Source organism: Lactuca saligna, chromosome 5 (genome assembly GCF_052625555.1).
Source record: "Lactuca saligna cultivar CGN05327 chromosome 5, ASM5262555v1, whole genome shotgun sequence".
In the NCBI taxonomy this organism is placed as follows: Eukaryota; Viridiplantae; Streptophyta; class Magnoliopsida; order Asterales; family Asteraceae; genus Lactuca; species Lactuca saligna.
Genome location: NC_136421.1, coordinates 268,831,180 through 268,849,466, shown reverse-complemented (window position 1 = coordinate 268,849,466; position 18,287 = coordinate 268,831,180). Strand labels below are relative to the sequence as shown.

At 33.5% G+C, this 18,287-nt stretch overlaps 1 protein-coding gene across 1 annotated transcript; it reads left to right on the top strand.

Moving 5' to 3' along the window:
- Positions 1–2,777: 2,777 nt before the first annotated feature.
- LOC144998145 (uncharacterized) lies at positions 2,778–17,173 on the top strand. The gene is made up of 3 exons (XM_078957960.1): positions 2,778–3,367; positions 10,818–11,160; positions 16,912–17,173. Exons 1-3 carry the CDS (start codon positions 2,904–2,906, stop codon positions 17,125–17,127), a joined length of 1,023 nt encoding a protein of 340 aa, XP_078814086.1. The 5' UTR covers positions 2,778–2,903; the 3' UTR covers positions 17,128–17,173.
- The last annotated feature ends 1,114 nt before the right edge of the window (positions 17,174–18,287 follow it).

Here is an 18,287-nt window from a genome sequence, read left to right as displayed (position 1 = left end):
CTCGATATTATTGTCAAACCTTTATTTGATTTAAAATTTTTTAATAAATATTTCAGTAAAAATGCTTATGCTGCTTCATGTTTAAGTTTTGTTTTTCATAGGAAACATTAAACTCTTTTTGCTTGACTTCCAGATTAAGATGGTAGAGTAAAGGAAAGAATGCATCCGGTAAATAAAGATGTAAAGTTGATGGGCAGATCAAGTCCAAAATATGGATCAAAGGTCACATGGCATTAACGTAGTTTATAGAATCAACTTGTTTCACTTCTTGTAGATAGAGATGCAAAGTTTATAGAATCAATCTGTTCAATTTCTAAGATACATTTAAGATCATAAACCATTGCTATTACTTAAGATTAACTCGTAATTTAGTTGTATCAATTCTTATCTGATGCATGTGATAAATTACACAGAACAAATATGATTCGTTTTTTTAGCCAAGTACAATTACAAATTTATTTTGATAATTTATAGGAGCATTTTCTTGAAAAAGAAAATAGAACTTTAGAAAAAAAAAAAGAGATATGGTGTATTTGTTGTAAAAAAACTCAAAAAGACAGTAGGAAAAAACAAAGAGCAGTAAAAAACACTCAAATAAGGTAAAAAATGTATTGCTTAAATAAGTTTCCTCTCAAATAGTTTCATTATCATTATTGTATCTTTTATTTGATATTAAACTATTTGAAGATCATATCTTCTTAACATTTTTTTAGTTGTTTTTATGTTAATGGTATTTAAATAATATAATTTATGATGAATTATCAATATTTGCAGAATGCTACAGTTATAAAATAAAACACATCATGATTTTTTTAATGGGGGCTTTATGATATTTATCTAAAAGTAAAGGGGCAAAGCTGGTAAGCAAATAGTAAAAAAGGATGAGGAAATAAAAGCCGACTCACAGTTGGAACAAAACTTTTTTATGAAAATTTGTAATCTCAGCAAGGTTTTATGTACTAAAAAAAAAAAAAAAAGAGTGGGGGCATCTCCAATCAAATTGTCAAAAAAAAAAATTACAACCTATATTAGAATGGGTGTCGGTATAATAAAAAATGAGCTAAAGTTTACACATCGTCGAAGTATTACGTGATTCATTGGACAATAACTTGTTTTCTAAAGAAATATAATCAATGCAATGGGACCAAATTTCTAAATAACCTGGGACGTGAGTTTGACAGTAAGGCCAAATCTAAGCCATAACGAGTATTGTCTTTTTTAAGACGAGACAATTATATATATATATATATATATATATATATATATATATATATATATATATATATATATATATAAAAGTTAATAAAAAGTCAATTGTTTCAGATCCGAATAAAATACCACAAATCAAAAATCAAAAGAATCGCAACATAAAGCGATAAGGCACGTCTTGACACGTTATTTGGACGTCACGTTCAACAAATCTGTATTTGACGTTTTTGTAACGGGTACATCATGTTTCACACGATGATAATCCTTGATGCGTAGTAACACACCTTTTAGAACCATGTATGAGACTATTCACCAAAAAACTGATTCGACGCGTCGTAAGGAAATTAATCAACAAAAAAAAAAAAACTATTAACCGGCATCCTATTCGTGTCCCGCTGCATCGCGCGGGTATCCTACTAGTATATATATATATATATATATATATATATATATATATATATATATATATATATATATTGAGTATGTATTGTATTTAAGATTTAAAAGCTTTGATAATTACCATTTATTGTATTAGGAAAGCTTAAAGTTTAAACTCATATTTCAACATGACTTCAACATGACGTATTTTTCTCTACTATTTTAAAATTTAAAGTCATAGAAATTAATAAAAATCTTTGTAGACCAGAGTTTTCAATCCCAACCATTAGAAAACTTTCTTTTATAGAAAGCCTCATTCACTATTTACAATGGTAAAGAACACATAAATCTTTATTAATAAAATCCACGTATATTTATACAATTATTAACATGTATCAACCGAAACTTATTGTTAGCCAATTAAATTGGTACCAATTAAATTTATGTTAATGGTATTAAAAATTTGTATCAATTATAATTAATATGGTATACGGTTTAGAGAAAAAATAACCGGTACCATAAAAATTCCACTCTTAGTTTTTTTTGGTGATCCCACCATGTGAACCATGCAAGGTTACAATCGTTTGCTTCCATGTTGAGTCTTTTCGTACTCTGCCTCCACCACCATTTCAATAATAGATATCCGATATCCGCCTCTTTTAGACTTTCAATACCAATCTGATATTTCTTGAATAGTCCAACAACCTATTAGATCTTTGTTTCCTAAAGTAAACGAATATTTTTCTCATGTTTTTCAGGTTTAAAAACTTTCACCGAATCTTTTAACAATGAAAAGAAGCTTTGCCCCATACTTCCTAACAACAATTTGGAAAGTGTTAGATACCCCCAAAACGTTACGTTATGTGACATCCAAGCAAACAATTTCTATTTAAATTTGTCGATATATGTTGGGGACGTTTCATCTATCATAATATTTGATCAAGAATTTTAGGTTCTTTCTTACATGACATGTCAATATACCATGAAACAAAGTTCAACTTTTAGAACGACAAGCTCGGATAAATATGACATTGGTAAGCCAAATATAGGACAACATATATTATCCAAGAAAAATTATAAGATCTGCGAATTTTAAGCATTTGATTGTGATGTTCATTTTTTCCAACAACTTATATGCTAAGAAGCATTTGAAAAATACATGTTGACGACACATTCAATAAGATGTGTGTATTGCATGCAAGCCAATTTAATCCCACTAAACGTGGCATGCAAATAGTATAAAAAGCTCTTTACTTGCATCTCTTTCTCTTTCTCTTTCATTTGATCGCACATTGGACGTAACAAAACATCCTGCCATGGCTCTCGCCCGCATTAAGAATCGTCTGTCATCCTCATCATCATCACCGGCACCACCTCCTTCTCCGACGCCACTTAGTGCCAGAGGAAATCGCAGTGATCCAGCTTTCAGCAATTATGTTGACAAGATGAAGCACATGCCAGATCTAAATCTTCCGGATTATGTCAACAGATCTGTCATTGCAGATGTTGAATACCGTTTGATTAAAAACAAGGATAGGAATTCCATTAGTGAGATGATGAGATCTGCAAAAAAGTATGGTGTATTTCGGATTAGTGGGCATGGGATCTCAACGGAGGAGCTACAACAAGCATTCACAGAGGCAGAATTCTGCTTTGGATTGTTGGCTGACCGGTGGAGTCGCGATGGAGATCGGGAGGAATTTCAATGGTCTCGATCCGCCATTGTTGCTGCCGAACGTAGGCGAGACGTTGCGCGAGAGGAGAGATTTCGCAAGTTTAGGTAACATTTTGTTTGTATTTTTGTATAATTTCAATATTTCATTTTTCATAGGCATAGTTTATATAAATATTTTGGTGCTAATCAATAATCACAAAAAATAATAATATTAGAGGATAAGTATATAATTCAAATGGCAATCTTTTCATTAAGAAAAAAAAAAAAAAAACGTATTTTCTAAAATGGATTTCATGAAAATGTTTTGGTTGTGAAATATGTGTTGTGGACTATAAGATCGACAACAAGTGCACCACACACACAAAGAATGAATAGCCATAGGGTTGAATGATTGATTAAGAAACAGGTAGCTGTTTGAGATGCTACAATCTCCCAAGAACAATTCTAGTCTTTTCCTGCCTCTACCATTGACTAACCTGCTATATAAATATAAATGAGCATAAACATTAATTCCCAAATTACCCTTCTACTATTCTATTGGCTAACATCATTAGTGGAATCCTTCCCAATGGTTGGTTGCTTCCCATTATCTTGTGGCCCCTTCTTATTTCTCCTGTGATAGGAGAACTGAAGTGGTGAGAGTGTAACATTACTCCTACCCAAAAGACTGATCTTGTCCTCAAGATCGAATTCTGAGAATATTCCTTGTATGTTCTCAAAGTCTTCCCACGTAGAGTCAAATGTCAGGCTGTCCTTCCATTTGATAAGTGCCTCCATCTGCTGCCCTTGTTCTTTGTGCCCTTGACGAACCCTTAACACAACTTCTGGTACTAGTTTTAACTCGAGGTTGTCTGTCATTTGTGGGGGAAGTTCAGGTTGCACTGCTCTATCTCTGACCACTTTTTTTAGTTGAGAGACATGGAAGACAAGGTGAACCTTTTCCCCTTCTGGAAGATCCAATTTATAAGCAACATCACCAATTCTTTGCAGGATTAGGAACAATCCATAGTAGTGGGCAACCAGCTTCTGCCAAGTTCTCCGTGCCACCGAATTCTGTCGATAAGGTTGTAGTTTGAGATAGGATCTCTGTCCCACTTTGAAGCTGAGTCCCTTACACTTCCGATCCGCTTGAACCTTCATCTTCGGTTGCACGTAAATGAGATGGCCTCTCAAATCATCCAATAAGCTATCTCGTTCAATGAGTTGTTCCTTGAGGGATGAGACCCCCATAATCCCACGAGGTATTCGAGTAATCTGTGGTGGATCTCTCTCGCAGATTATCTTGAATGGGGAGAAGTGGGTTGATGTGTGATAAGCGGTTTTGTAATAGAATTCAGCCCATGGGAGCCACCGTGCCCACTCTCTTGGTTTTCCTTGAACAAAACGACGAAGATATAGTTCTAGGGACTTATTGATGATCTTCGATTGACCGTCCGTTTGGGGGTGGTACGTGGTGCTTCGAAGAAGATTGGTTCCTTGCACACGAAACAACTCCCTCCAAAAATGCACATAAAAATCTTGTCCCTGTCAGAAATCACTGATAATGGGAACCCATGGAGCCGGACCACTTCCTTGATGAACACGTTTGCTACCGTCATAGCCGTGAAAGGGTGCTTGAGAGTCATGAAATGGGCATACTTTGAGAGTCAATCCACCACCACGAGTATCGTATCTGTCCCCTGTGATAGTGGAAGCCCTTTAATGAAGTACATGGATACATCATCCTAAATTAAGGTCGGAATGGGCAGGGGTTGGAGAAGGCCTGCCGGGTGGGTGGTAAGAGCTTTTTATCGTTGACACACGTCACATCCTTGCACATATTTTTGGATTGATTTTCTCATTCCCACCCAATACCATTCCTCAACTATCGTTAGATAAGTTTTGAACTCTCCCGCATGTCCCCCGATAGCTGAATCGTGGAATTCTACCAGCAACCTGGGAATGAGCGACGAAGATTTCGGTATCACCAATCTTCCCTTATACCTCACCTTGCTTCATTCCACTATGAATCCCACATGTCTTTTTCCTAGTTGAGTGATATCTTCCTTAATCTGCTGCAGGAAGGTATTAGCTGCGATCTCTTTTTCCAGTTCGCCTAAGGGTATCGACCAGGATGAGACCATCGTTTGTAGTTTTGTATCTTCGTGTCGAAACGAAAACTCCCTGGAAATAGCATCAGCCGCACGATTAGTAACACTTGGTTTATATTGTATTTCAAAATCATAGCCCAAAATCTTGTACAACCACTTCTGGTATTCCGGTCCGATTCCCTTTGGTACATAAGGAGCTTGAGGCTCTTTTGATCGGTTCTAATGATGAAGTGAGTTCCCAGTAAATAGTGTCTCCACTTCTTAACTTCCAAAAAAATGGCTATTAGCTCCTTTTCATAAATAGGTTTTGGTCGGTTTCGCGTTCCCAGCACCTGGCTATAGAACACGATTGGGTGCCCATCTTGTGTAAGCATGGCTCCCAAGCCTGCCCTTGATGCATCGGCTTCCACTACGAAAGGTCGTTGGAAATTTGGCATGGCAAGAATCGGGGCTTGTTTAAGAGCTAACTTCAAGGTTTGGATGGCCTCCTCCGCTTCTTCTGACCAACCAAAACAGTCTTTCTTAAGCTGATCCGTGAGAGGGGTAGCGAGCTTGGCGTATCCCGCCACAAACTTCCTATAGTACCCGGATAACCCAAGGAACCCCCTAAGTTCCTTCAATGTAGATGAGGTGGGCCACTGATCGATGGCTTGCACCTTCTCCTCATCCATAGCCACCCCTTCAACTGATATGACATGCCCTAAATACACCACCCGAGTTTTTCCTAGTTCACATTTTCCAGGTTTTGCATACAACTGATGAGTGTATAGGACTTCCATAACCAACTCCAAGTGTTGGAGATGTTGGGTTTCGTTTGGGCTTTACACGAGGATATCATCAAAAAATATCGGCACAAACTTTCTAATATATGGTCGGAACACCTCATTCATTAATGATTGGAAGGTGACGGGAGCGTTAGTAAGCCCGAAGGGCATTACTAAAAATTCGTAGTGGCATTCATGGGTTCGAAAAGCCGTCTTGGGAATGTCTTCTTCCCGCATACGTATTTGGCGATACCCGGACTTGAGATCTAACTTGGAAAAGATTGTGGATCCGTGAAGCTCGTCCAATAGCTCATCGATTATCGGAATCAGAAACTTGTCCTTAACAGTGATCTTGTTGAGGTTGCGGTAGTCCACGCAAAACCTCTAAGACCCATATTTCTTTTTAACCAAAAGAACGGGACTAGAAAATGGGCTTCGTGAAATTTGGATGATACCGGCTTGTAACATTTCGTTCAACAACCTTTCAATTTCCGCCTTCTGGGAATGAGAATAACGATAGGGTCTGACAGATACATGATCTGTTCCTTCCTTGAGCCTGATGATGTGTTGTTGATCCCTTTTGGGAGGTAGCCCAAGCTTCCATTCGAACACCCTAGAGTACCTACTAAGAAAGTTCCTGAGATATCCGGGTGCTGGAGGCAAAGGTTGGGGGTCCAGGTTCTGCCTCACATGATTAAGTTGGATCAAGTATCCCCACCCGTGGAACGCAACATACGGATCACGGTTTTCAGCGAGACTTGAGCTCGTTCTAAGGTCGGATCCCCCCTTAGTGTTACAGTGTGACCATTCAATTGAAACTTCATCACCTGTGTCTTCCAATTGGTGGTCACTGTCCCTAATTTCTCAAACCATTGAATTCCCAATATGATATCAGCACTTCTGAGGGTCAATGGTAGGAACTCTTCTACGATATTAACATCTTGCAATTGTAAACTTACCCCTTGACATTTCCCTGTTGCCTTCCCTGATTCTCCTGTTCCCAAGGATACCCCAAAACCCAGAGTGGAAGTGACCGGAAGTTGTAATTCTGAAACAATTTTGAGGGATATAAAATTGTGAATGGCTCCGGGGTCGATCATCACCACCACCTTGTACCCCTTTAGTTCTCCTTTCAATTTCAGCGTTTTTGGGTTCAAAGTGCCCATGATCGAGCTCAAGCATATCCCCGATAAAGTGGTTTTGTTGGTCTCCGGTGATGGCTCACCAAGGGGCTTGTCCAATTCCCCGTCGCTTTCCTCTCCTTCTTGGGTTAGGAGCATGCTGAGCTCCTTGCGCCTACAACGGTACCCCACATGCCACTTTTCGTCACATCTGAAACACAATCCCTTCTCTCTTTTCTGTTGCCATTATTTATCTGATAACCTTCTGATCTCTCCTTCAGGTTTCGTGGGTAGCTTGTTGCTTTTGGTGTAATTAGGGTTCTGGATCTGGGGCGCACAAGGAGTGAAGTAAGTAGTTTTGATGGGTGTAATCAGAGGTGTTCCTGATATGCTTCCGGTGGAGTTCGTTCATTGATTGATAGTGGAAGGTTGTGGTTTTCGTTGGAGTTGGGATTGTAGCTTTTGTTCAACCTTGATAGCCAGTGTCATGGCGTGTTCAATGGACATGGGGCTCAATAGTTGGACCTCAGACCTGATTTCATCATTTAGCCCGTTGAGGAATTGGCCCAAAGTGATGTCATCAGGTATATTGCTTAATGGGGCAAGTAATTCATTAAATGATCGCCGACCCAGTCTGAGTTAGGGCGAGCCATTGCTGGTGTAATGTACATGCGTTAGTAGGGCGAAATTATTGCAATAGCAGCGATTTCATCTCCTTCCATTGTGTCATTGGTCGATGAGAGTGCTACCATTGGAACCACATCAGAGCGTCACCCTCTAGGGCTACCACCGCCTCCTCCAGTTTATCATTGTCTGAGAGTTTGTAAAAATTAAAGTAACGTTCAGCCCTCAGGATCCATCCATCTGGATTTTTGCCATCAAATAAGGGCATATCCAACTTTCTAAACCTCTAATTTGTTCCTCCCCCGTATTTGCCACCTGGTGGCCGACCTCCACCGTCGCTGCTTCCACTGGAATAGGAACTACCGCTCACCACCGGTTTTGAGCCTCCACTGTTATTCTTCGGAATATCATCGTGGAAAACACAGGTTTGTCGAAAACTTCTTCCTCTACTGAGAGCCCTCAGTACTTCTTCAAACTTCTGGTCCATCTTCATCTGCATTGAAGCTATGGAGTCGGCTTGTTGCTGAATCTGGTGACCTTCATTCTCCATTCTGTCGTTCAAATGCCCTAACTCGGCCTCCAAATATTCAACCCTCTTGAGTTGAGTTCCTCCCACTTCTTTTCCACCAGCCATGATCCCAGATGATTGCTTGCTCTGATACCAATTTGTTATGGACTATAAGATCAACAAGAAGTGCACTACACACACAAAGAATGAATAGCCATAGGGTTGAATGATTGATTAAGAAAAAGGTAGTTGTTCGAGATACTACCATCTCCCAAGAGCAATTCTAGTCTTTTTCTGCCTCTACCATCGACTAACCTACTATATAAATATAAATGAGCATAAACATTAATTCCCAAATTATCCTTCTACTATTCTCTTGGCTGATATCATTAATGGAATCCTCTCCAATGGATGGTTGCTTCCTATGATCTTGTGGTCCCTTCTTATTTCTCTTGTGATAGGTGAATTGGAGTGGTGGGTGTGTAACAATGTCTCTTTTTTTTTCCGGTGAAATGACATCATAATTTTATGAAAGCATTTGCAAAAAAAAAAAAAATAAATAAAAAAAAAAATAAAAATAAAAATCAGTACGCACACTTGTTTTCAATAATGTATTAGTATATAATCGTCAAATTAGCTTTCCATACAAGCCAATGTTATTTTTAATTATTAAGTTTGGAAGTTTTATCTTTTTATCTTTTATTTATTTTTTGAAAGGCATTAAGTTTGGAAGTGAATGAATAATTATATCTATTCTAAAAAGAAAAGTCGGTGGCCCGACATTTCTTTTAATACTCCTCGTACTCTTTATTTCTATCATTTTTTTCCTTTTAGTTTATAAAAGAAGACTTTGTACTCTCTGATTTTCATAATTACATTTTTACCCCCTTCAACCTTAAAAACTTTTTAAATTGTCACTTTCACCTTTTTAATTTTCGAACCTTTCGTATTTACCCCGTAATATGTTATAAAATATCATTTTCACCACCTTAGCTTTGGATTTGAAAAAGTTTATACCCATATTACATGTAATCTGATTTTCTTATCTACTGGTTTTATCTAGGTTTTAACATAATCTTTTTACATTTTTGTGCTTATTTTTAAAAGCGTTTTTTTGGCATAGTTGTGACCTTTGACTTTTGTGTCTAATAACTTAAGTCCTCCGTAAAAGTGATGATAAAGTGTCTAAGAGTGTCTTATTAGCAACACCCTTTTCGATGCATTAGTTTTTATTTTATTATTTTTTTTTTTAGTTTTTTTAATTTTTTTTTTGCAAAAACCAATAGCAATGCACTTTTTTCTACAACAAAAAATAAATGTAATATTAGTACGAAAACAATAATCTATTTTAATACATGTAAACTACTATGTTTTCTACCAACACTAGAAATACATTTTCTTTCATCAAAAATGCTACTGGTTGTATCAAAAGATGCTTATACTCAAACGAAAGGTTTAAAGTAATTTATACAAAGTACTACCCATTTTGATCAAACTAATTTCTCAAATGATGATCTAATTAAAAAAATTAAAGGTTTAAAGTATAAACAAGTAAAATTAAATTTTGGTCTATATAAAAATTGAAGAACTATAAAATAATAACTAAAAAAAATAAGTATATGATCCTTCGTGGTACGCACACCAATGGTTTTTCTAATTTATATATTTTAATGTTCAATGTCAAATACAATGTGTACAAAATTACCGTTTTTAGAATGGTAGTTGTGTAACAGAGTATCTTCGTGCTACCATGACACCTAGTCACGAAGATCCGAGATCGAAACCTCTCCAAGGCTAATAACCACTTTCAGTTTGTGCACCCAGTTTCCCTTTGTGGGGTTTCATGCATTAATTAGGATCCGAACTTGGCTACCACTCTAGAAAAAATCTCCCACATGACCTACATCCATATGTGTATATAACTTGGTATCTTTGCCCCGTTGAACTGGGGGGTTATTAATTGGTATAATTTTAGTTTTTTTTTTTTTTTTTTTTTTTTTTTTAATTGATTTTTTTGGGAGTTCAATGTTAAAAAATCAGAGATATATCTACCGATGGAAACCTAATTTGTTTCATGGCAAGAAGAGGGTAATTTTAGAAAAATAAATATAAAATCATCACTTAATGTTAAAACATAAATATTCTAAGTTAAACACCTTGTTAACATTAACATTTTAATCATTATCCACATTAAATTAAAAAGAAACACCACCCAAATATGAAATATCTAATGGAAGCGTCCCACGCACACATACTAGGCCCTTTGTTCTTTGGTGCACCTTTTGCCCATCATTTAAGAAAACCATAATTGGATTTTTCATTTGATTTTGATATATAAGATTACTTTTGCTTATTACAAAAAGATGTAAGAGATACCGAACTACTAACGAACTATTTTGCATAAATGTATATATGTACACTAAGTTTTGTTATATAATCCATTTGCAGCCAAAAGATGGACAACATTGCAAGTAAACTTGAAGTAATTGCAGATGCTGCTGCCACGATTGTAGGAAGCTATCGAAGCAAACATTCTCGAAAGAAAATCAAGGAAAATGAAACAAGAATGACATTGTTCAAGCATAATAACTCGGCTCTTCAACCTCATACCCCACGATCTTCCCACACTCCACGTGCAGCTGCTGATGGAAAAACAGAATCATGTTCGTTTGCTTTAGGCCTTCATATCCCAACTGAGCAAGGTGAATTTTGCCTCTTAACCAGTGAAGGCCCATTGTCATTTAGAACTAGCCCCGACACTATTATCTTCACCTTTGGAGAACAACTACAGGTAAATTTTCAACTTTGTATACGTTTTTTCTTTTCTGTTTAGTTTTTGAAAGTGATTATTATAACTAAAAACCATCTTTTTTTACCATTGTTTTAACCTAAAAAACATAAGGATCATATGCTCGTTTTTCTATTTAATGACCTTAGTGTGCTTATGTGCATACCGATTTAGAATTTTAACCATAGCTTTTTGTAGTTATTTTAATATTTTATCAATTTATTATGTTTTCTAACCACGTAAGTTGATATGCACATTTACAATAGAAAATATAAGTTCATTTTATACAAGTAATCCCGAACATCCCCTAAATGATTTTCCGCAACAAAACTGAATTCAAGAAGCAAAATCTTATATACATGATTGTTATCGATCAAATTTTGATAATCTACACGCTTGTAAAATTGTGTAAAATAGAGTCTTTAACCTTTAGATTATATCAAGTAATAATAAGAAGATATAGGAGAATTATATATTATCTAATTGGACTAATTTTGAAATTCTAATGGTTATTTGATATTGATTAAAAGAAGGTATTTTAATCCACAACAAATTATTTAACTAAATGCTCTTTAATAAGGAAAGGAAAATAAAATAAGAAATATAATTAATAATAAAATAGAAATAAAGAAAACCTAAAATAAAAATTAAACCTCTATTCTAAAAATTGGGAACTGATTCGTACATAACATTTTTTTTCCATACACAACAATTTGTGCTTTAAAGTGTTGTATTGTACAACTCTATAATGACTAACATAAATATTACCAAAAATATCCTTAAATATTAGCCCAAGTATCTTTCCAAATTATAACTAACAAAGAAACCCATTAATGACCCACAATTGGCCTGGTGAAAAAGATCCTTTCGTATGTACAAGTGGTTTTAGCTATCACTGTGTTGGGGTCGATTTATCGAGGTTCCATTTGGTTGTTGTCATTGGTATTTCGTGCATTATCCTTCCAACTTCGAAAAAGAATCGACCTCGATTATTGTTTAGCTTCCTTCTTAATGTTACTATCCATCAATTAATCATTGTCTTTAATGACTTGAAGAGATTACCAAAGTTGTACATAAGGGCCTCAGTGATGTGTGTCTAATGGGTTGTATTTGTTGTATTGATCTTCTAAATGATTAGAATGGTAATTGATTCCCTTAGGAGTTGGCTCAGTCACCTCATTGCATTAGCCTTTTGGTATCCTAATAAATCCTCATAATTAGATCACATGTTGTTTTTATCTCAAAACTTAATGCATGATAACCCATTAGAGTAGCTTCATGTTCTTATACTTTGCATGATAACCCATTAGAGTAGCTTCATGTTCTTATACTTTGAAGAGTCCTTATCAGGCTGTGGGGAGGGAAGTGGTCACCATCAACCCACTGAAAAAGTAGCACCACCTCTACGCCACGTCAGTTTCATCACCAACCCACTAGATATAGGATTATCATCACTTCACATTTATGTTTTTTATGATTAAATTAAATAACAAACATAATTTAAATAAATATTAAAATATTTTATATTAATTGAAACCACATTAAATTAATTAAAAAACATAATTTATAACATAAATATATATATATATATATATATATATATATATATATATATATATATATATATATATATATATAGGTGAGGGTTTAATTTAATTTAAAAATAAATATAAGGGTAAAATAAGATACATAAAAACATTTTCAGGGACCATATAAGTGACTTCAATAAAAGAGAAAATATATGAAAAGCGACTTTGATATTGTGTTTATTTGTGATTGGTTGTCTTGCTCCGTCTTACCATTCATCCCACATCCAACCACCCACCCTAGGGGTGGTGTTCACGCGTCTCCAAGGTGTACACCTCAGAATTCTACGCGTGAAAAAAACCACTCCAGATAGCCTAAAAGCCTTGTTGGCTTTGCTAAGCACCATGCATATCATCTCGCTATAGGGTGCATGTTAATGATGGCTCACTACCCGGATATATATATATATATATATATATATATATATATATATATATATATATATATATATATATATATATATATATATATATATATATATATATATATCACTAAATACAAAGTATCATCTTTCAAAAATATGATTCTAATGATGTCATGTGAGATTTTTAAAATTCATTCACATTTAACACTTTTCAAACGTATAAATATTTATATTTATATTTTGAGTTTTAAAAGTCAAATCATTATCTTTTATATACTTAACCCCTTATAAATAAATATAATAATTTTGTTCTTTTTTATCTCAAATGTTGTTCACCTTGAGTTAAAAAAAAGTTCACATATTTTGAGCCATTAACTCCAAAGTTACAACTTAAATCGTTGACATATTGATCTCTTATTACATTTGGAACACATAATTCTACTTAAATCATGTAAAAAAAATTATTGAAGTAATTAACTATTGTTTAGATCCGTAGGATGTTTTAATTTTTCCTTTCATCAAAAGATAATAATTTTTTTTATTTACATCACATTACATACTTTGAATTTTAAAACCCAAATCATGATTTAAATTTTGAAATCATTAATCATTACATTTTATATACTTTATCTCTTATAAATAAATATAACATTGTCTTTCTTTTTGTATCTCAAATATCATCCACTTTGAGCAAAAAAAATTCACATATTTTGAGTCACTAACTTCAAAGTTAAAACTTAAGTTTTGATGTATTGATCTGTTGCTATATTTGAAAATCATAATTCTATGCAAATTATATATAAAAAAAAAGCAACTAATTATTCTTTAGATCTATAGGATGCATATTTTTTTTTCCTGTTCATCAAAAGATAATAACTTTGTTTTCTGTTTAAAAATAAAAAACAAAATAAAATTATAAATTATTCAAGTTTCATTAGAGTATGATTGTTTTTTTTTTTCAAAATCAAAAAGCATAACACCACTTCATAACATCACATTTTTGTTTAGCTGACATTTAAAAATATAACGTGACACGTTAAGGCACACATCATCACTTTTTCTAGTTTTCGGCACAAAAAATACTAGAATATTATTGTATTGAAAGCTTGAATTCATTTGGGAACCTAAATATGTGGTAAATAAGCATTGTCTCATTTTAATGGTTACGCGCGAAGAGTAAAAATAGATCTTTAATATGATTTTTTTTTAATATATAAACAAAAAAAATTTAGGGACTAAAAAGTAAATTAAATTAACAAAAGGAAAAAATACGAAAAGTAAAAATAGGCTTTTCAAAATATTTTTAATACAAAAGCAAAATAAATTTAACTAACTAAAAAGTAAATTAAATTAATAAAAAAGGGATAACGAAAGTTTGTAGAAGTTGAGAAGCAGTTTATACAATTTTTAGAAATTGATTTAGTAAAAAAGTCATAATTTTTTTTTTTGGAACGCCAAATACCAAGCGGAAGTCTTTCCTCTTTTTACAGCGAAAGCCCAGGTTCGAGATCTTTTACAGGGCAAACCCTCACCATTTTTAATGAGATTTTAAAGGAAAATTCCCCATAAATGGCCACCAATAGGTGTCAAACTCCCTACCTTACCGCTCAATAATTATAAACCCAACACCTTTTTCCCAGTTCGGTTAGGCTTCATTGGTAAAATGTATCAATCGAGCTATCATTGGCCCATAATAATCATACAATGGATAACAATGACACATACCAATTTTAAGTGGTTCCCAAGTGTTTGAGAACATAATAGTGGATGCCATGTTGATGGACAATTGACATTGTCGACAACTTCGAGCTCCCCTATCAAGTTGTTGAAAATCAGGCCCATGTTGACCAAACCGACCAAAATCAACGTTATGATGACCATAGTCAACCCCACGTTGACCAAACTGATTACCACTGCACTTGCAGTACACAAATCATCATGATCATTATATGCTAATACAGTTATGTACTCGACATTGTCTAACTTACCCATTTTTCATAGTTAACATCCCATTTCGCATGCATATAAATTCCAATTATTAAAAATATCGTATAACTCTATGATCACCAATATCATCTGTTACTTTTATGTATGACCTGAAGTTGTACAATAAAAGAAAGAAAAAAACCAAAATCCCCCCCCCCCCCCCCCCCCCCCCCCCTCTTTAAAAAATGATCTCACACATGCTAGCTATAAGAAGCATCTATCCACTCTAATATGGAGTGTCCCCACCAAAATCTACATTCATACTTTCTAATCCAAATTGGAAGAATGCCATGTAAGACAGATTTTCTGACATAAGATTGACTTATACGACTCTTTTAAACAAAAAAAAGCTAGACTAGTTGGTGATGCCCATGGTTAACAAATTATAAATTATTGTGATAACTTTTAGTCTAGTTTTAAGACTTGTCACAATCATTATGTTCTTAATATTACCACTTAATTATCATGTCCCATCCATCAAAATAGATGTAAAAATGTGTTTCTACATACCAACTTAATCGAAACCATTTACATGTACCCACCAATGGGATTTTTTCCATCCATCATATCAAAATGATATTTGTTCACTCAACAAATATGTATATAGGTCGGAACAAATTCCGTAAACATGGTTCCAAAGATTTAAGGATTATTAATCTTCTTTCGGGGTTTTAAGATATTTAGCATGATAACTCTTTATTAATTTATTGAAATTTCATATACACGTAATGAATAAACTAACATACTTATGTGGAATTATTATTATTCGTCATAATCATGGTCATTTTCTCTCTCAAAAAAAGTGCAACATGGAAATTTTCGAATGTGTCGAGATGACTTTTGCAAATAAAAACCTACCCATATCATGGGCGTCCAAACGACAAGCTAAAATCTCTCGCTCCAACACCAAAGCAAAATACCAAAGAGTAACAAACATTGTTTTTGAAAACCTATTGGATATGAAATTTACATCCGGAACTATCTTTAAGTGTTACAAACGCCAGTTTTGTTTACTATTAAAGTGTCGAAACATTCTATCTTTTAGGTAATATGACTCAAAATCAGCAAAAACAAAACATACTGAAAATGATATCCATCTTGTTTAAGCAAGTTACCAACGGGAAAATTTTGTGTCCTATATTTACCTTATCACTATCAAACTATTGACATCTTACTAAAGGCCCTCATAAATATTTATATAAGGAACTTATTTTTAGTTGAGCAGGATTCCTTTTATAAGTGAAGAACTCATTCATAAATATACCTACATTAGTGGGAGAGACGTGTATTGAGTTCCAAAATATTTCAGTAACTAAACACACCACCTGAAATCTTTGGGAGACATTAACTAAATAAAAAAATGATCATACAAATATATGTAGAGTATTAGTTGTTTGGGATTTGTTAATTTTATGTCTTCGCATGTGTTCTAGTATCTCTTAATCCGTGTTTAAACCCCAAATAGGTTTCTTGCATAAACGAGTACTATAAATTCGCATCAAAACCAAACATATTCTAATGATTATGGTAAAAAAAGCATATGGATACCATTAGTCGAATACGCATAGTAGTCATCCTTGTTATATATCTTCAGTATAATAGTTTAACTTCAATTTGTCAATCATTTCGACACAACAATGTTTATTTAACATAATCGTAAAGTGGTTATAATTATAACTTGTATAGCATAATGGGTGATAGTAGTGCATATGGAGCAACTTTACAAATTTTTAATAATTATTTTATTTTGATGGATAAGTTTTCTTGGTTTACGGTTTTTGTAAGCAATTTAATAACGAAAAATTATTGTGATTAAGGAATGGAGCTGTGGAGAGTTTAAAGGTTCATTCGGTGAGATAAATATAGAGCCAGAAATACAAGCAGAAGGAGCATACTCCATAGAGCTAAAGTGTTCACCTTCCATTCTCAATCATGCGGTGGACAGGATCAACACCTTTTCTATAACGGATCAGATCCTCTTTCTACTAGCTCTTTCTATGCTATATTGTTTAGTTTCATTTTTACGTTCTTAGATTTATGCACAAACTAAAATATTTCTATTTTTGGACATTTTCTTTCTACTGCAACATCTTTTTATATATATATATATATATATATATATATATATATATATATATATATATATATATATATATATATATATATATATATATATATATATATATATATATATATATATATATATATATATATATAGAGCTAGGTTATAATTTGGATGAACATCTATTGTGTGGACGTGTGAATAATGCTATCTTATGAAAATTATTAAGATAATACGTTGTTTAGTAATGTGAATACGTTCAATCTCACATAACTATTGTTATTTTAATGGATTCTTACCAATTCTAATTCATTTTTGTTCTCATTCATCGTTTTTAGTTATTTTAATTTTTATGGAATACGATTCAATAAACATCCTGATAACATTCTGACAGAATGAGAATAATAATAATATATATATATATATATATATATATATATATATATATATATATATATATATATATATATATATATAATAACCTTATAGACGATTTAATTAGTGAAAATGTTTAATAATTAAAATAGTTATATAAGATTGAACATATTCATATTATCAAACACTATATTTTCTTTGTAATTTTTACAGAATAACATTATCCATACTTCCACACAATAGATATCAATCCACATTTGAACCTAGCTTTCTCTCTCTCTCTCTCTCTCTCTCTCTCTCTTTCTCTCTCTCTCTCTCTCTATATATATATATATATATATATATATATATATATATATATATATACTAGTCATTTGCCCGCGCAAAGCGTCGGCGCCGAATAGTTTCTTTCAAGCAATTAGTTTCATTCGGAGACATGTTATATTTCTAAGAACACTTGCACTATTATCGATCGGTTTCACAAAAATAAAAAGTGCAATGCCAAAACCAAAAAAATATTGTGGTGGTGGATTCAATGGAGGAAAATGAGATGAAGATTTGAATTAGTTTCCAGTCAACTATATTTGATGCAAAAAATTAGGGAACTCCAGTTTGAATGAGCTTTTAAATTCCAAACGATTTGTCGAAAAGAAGTGTTTTGGATTTTGAATGCACCAGATACCAGAGAAGAGATATTTTAGGAGTACAAGTTGGGTCAAAATTGATGAAAATACTAATTCAATCCCTAAAAATAAG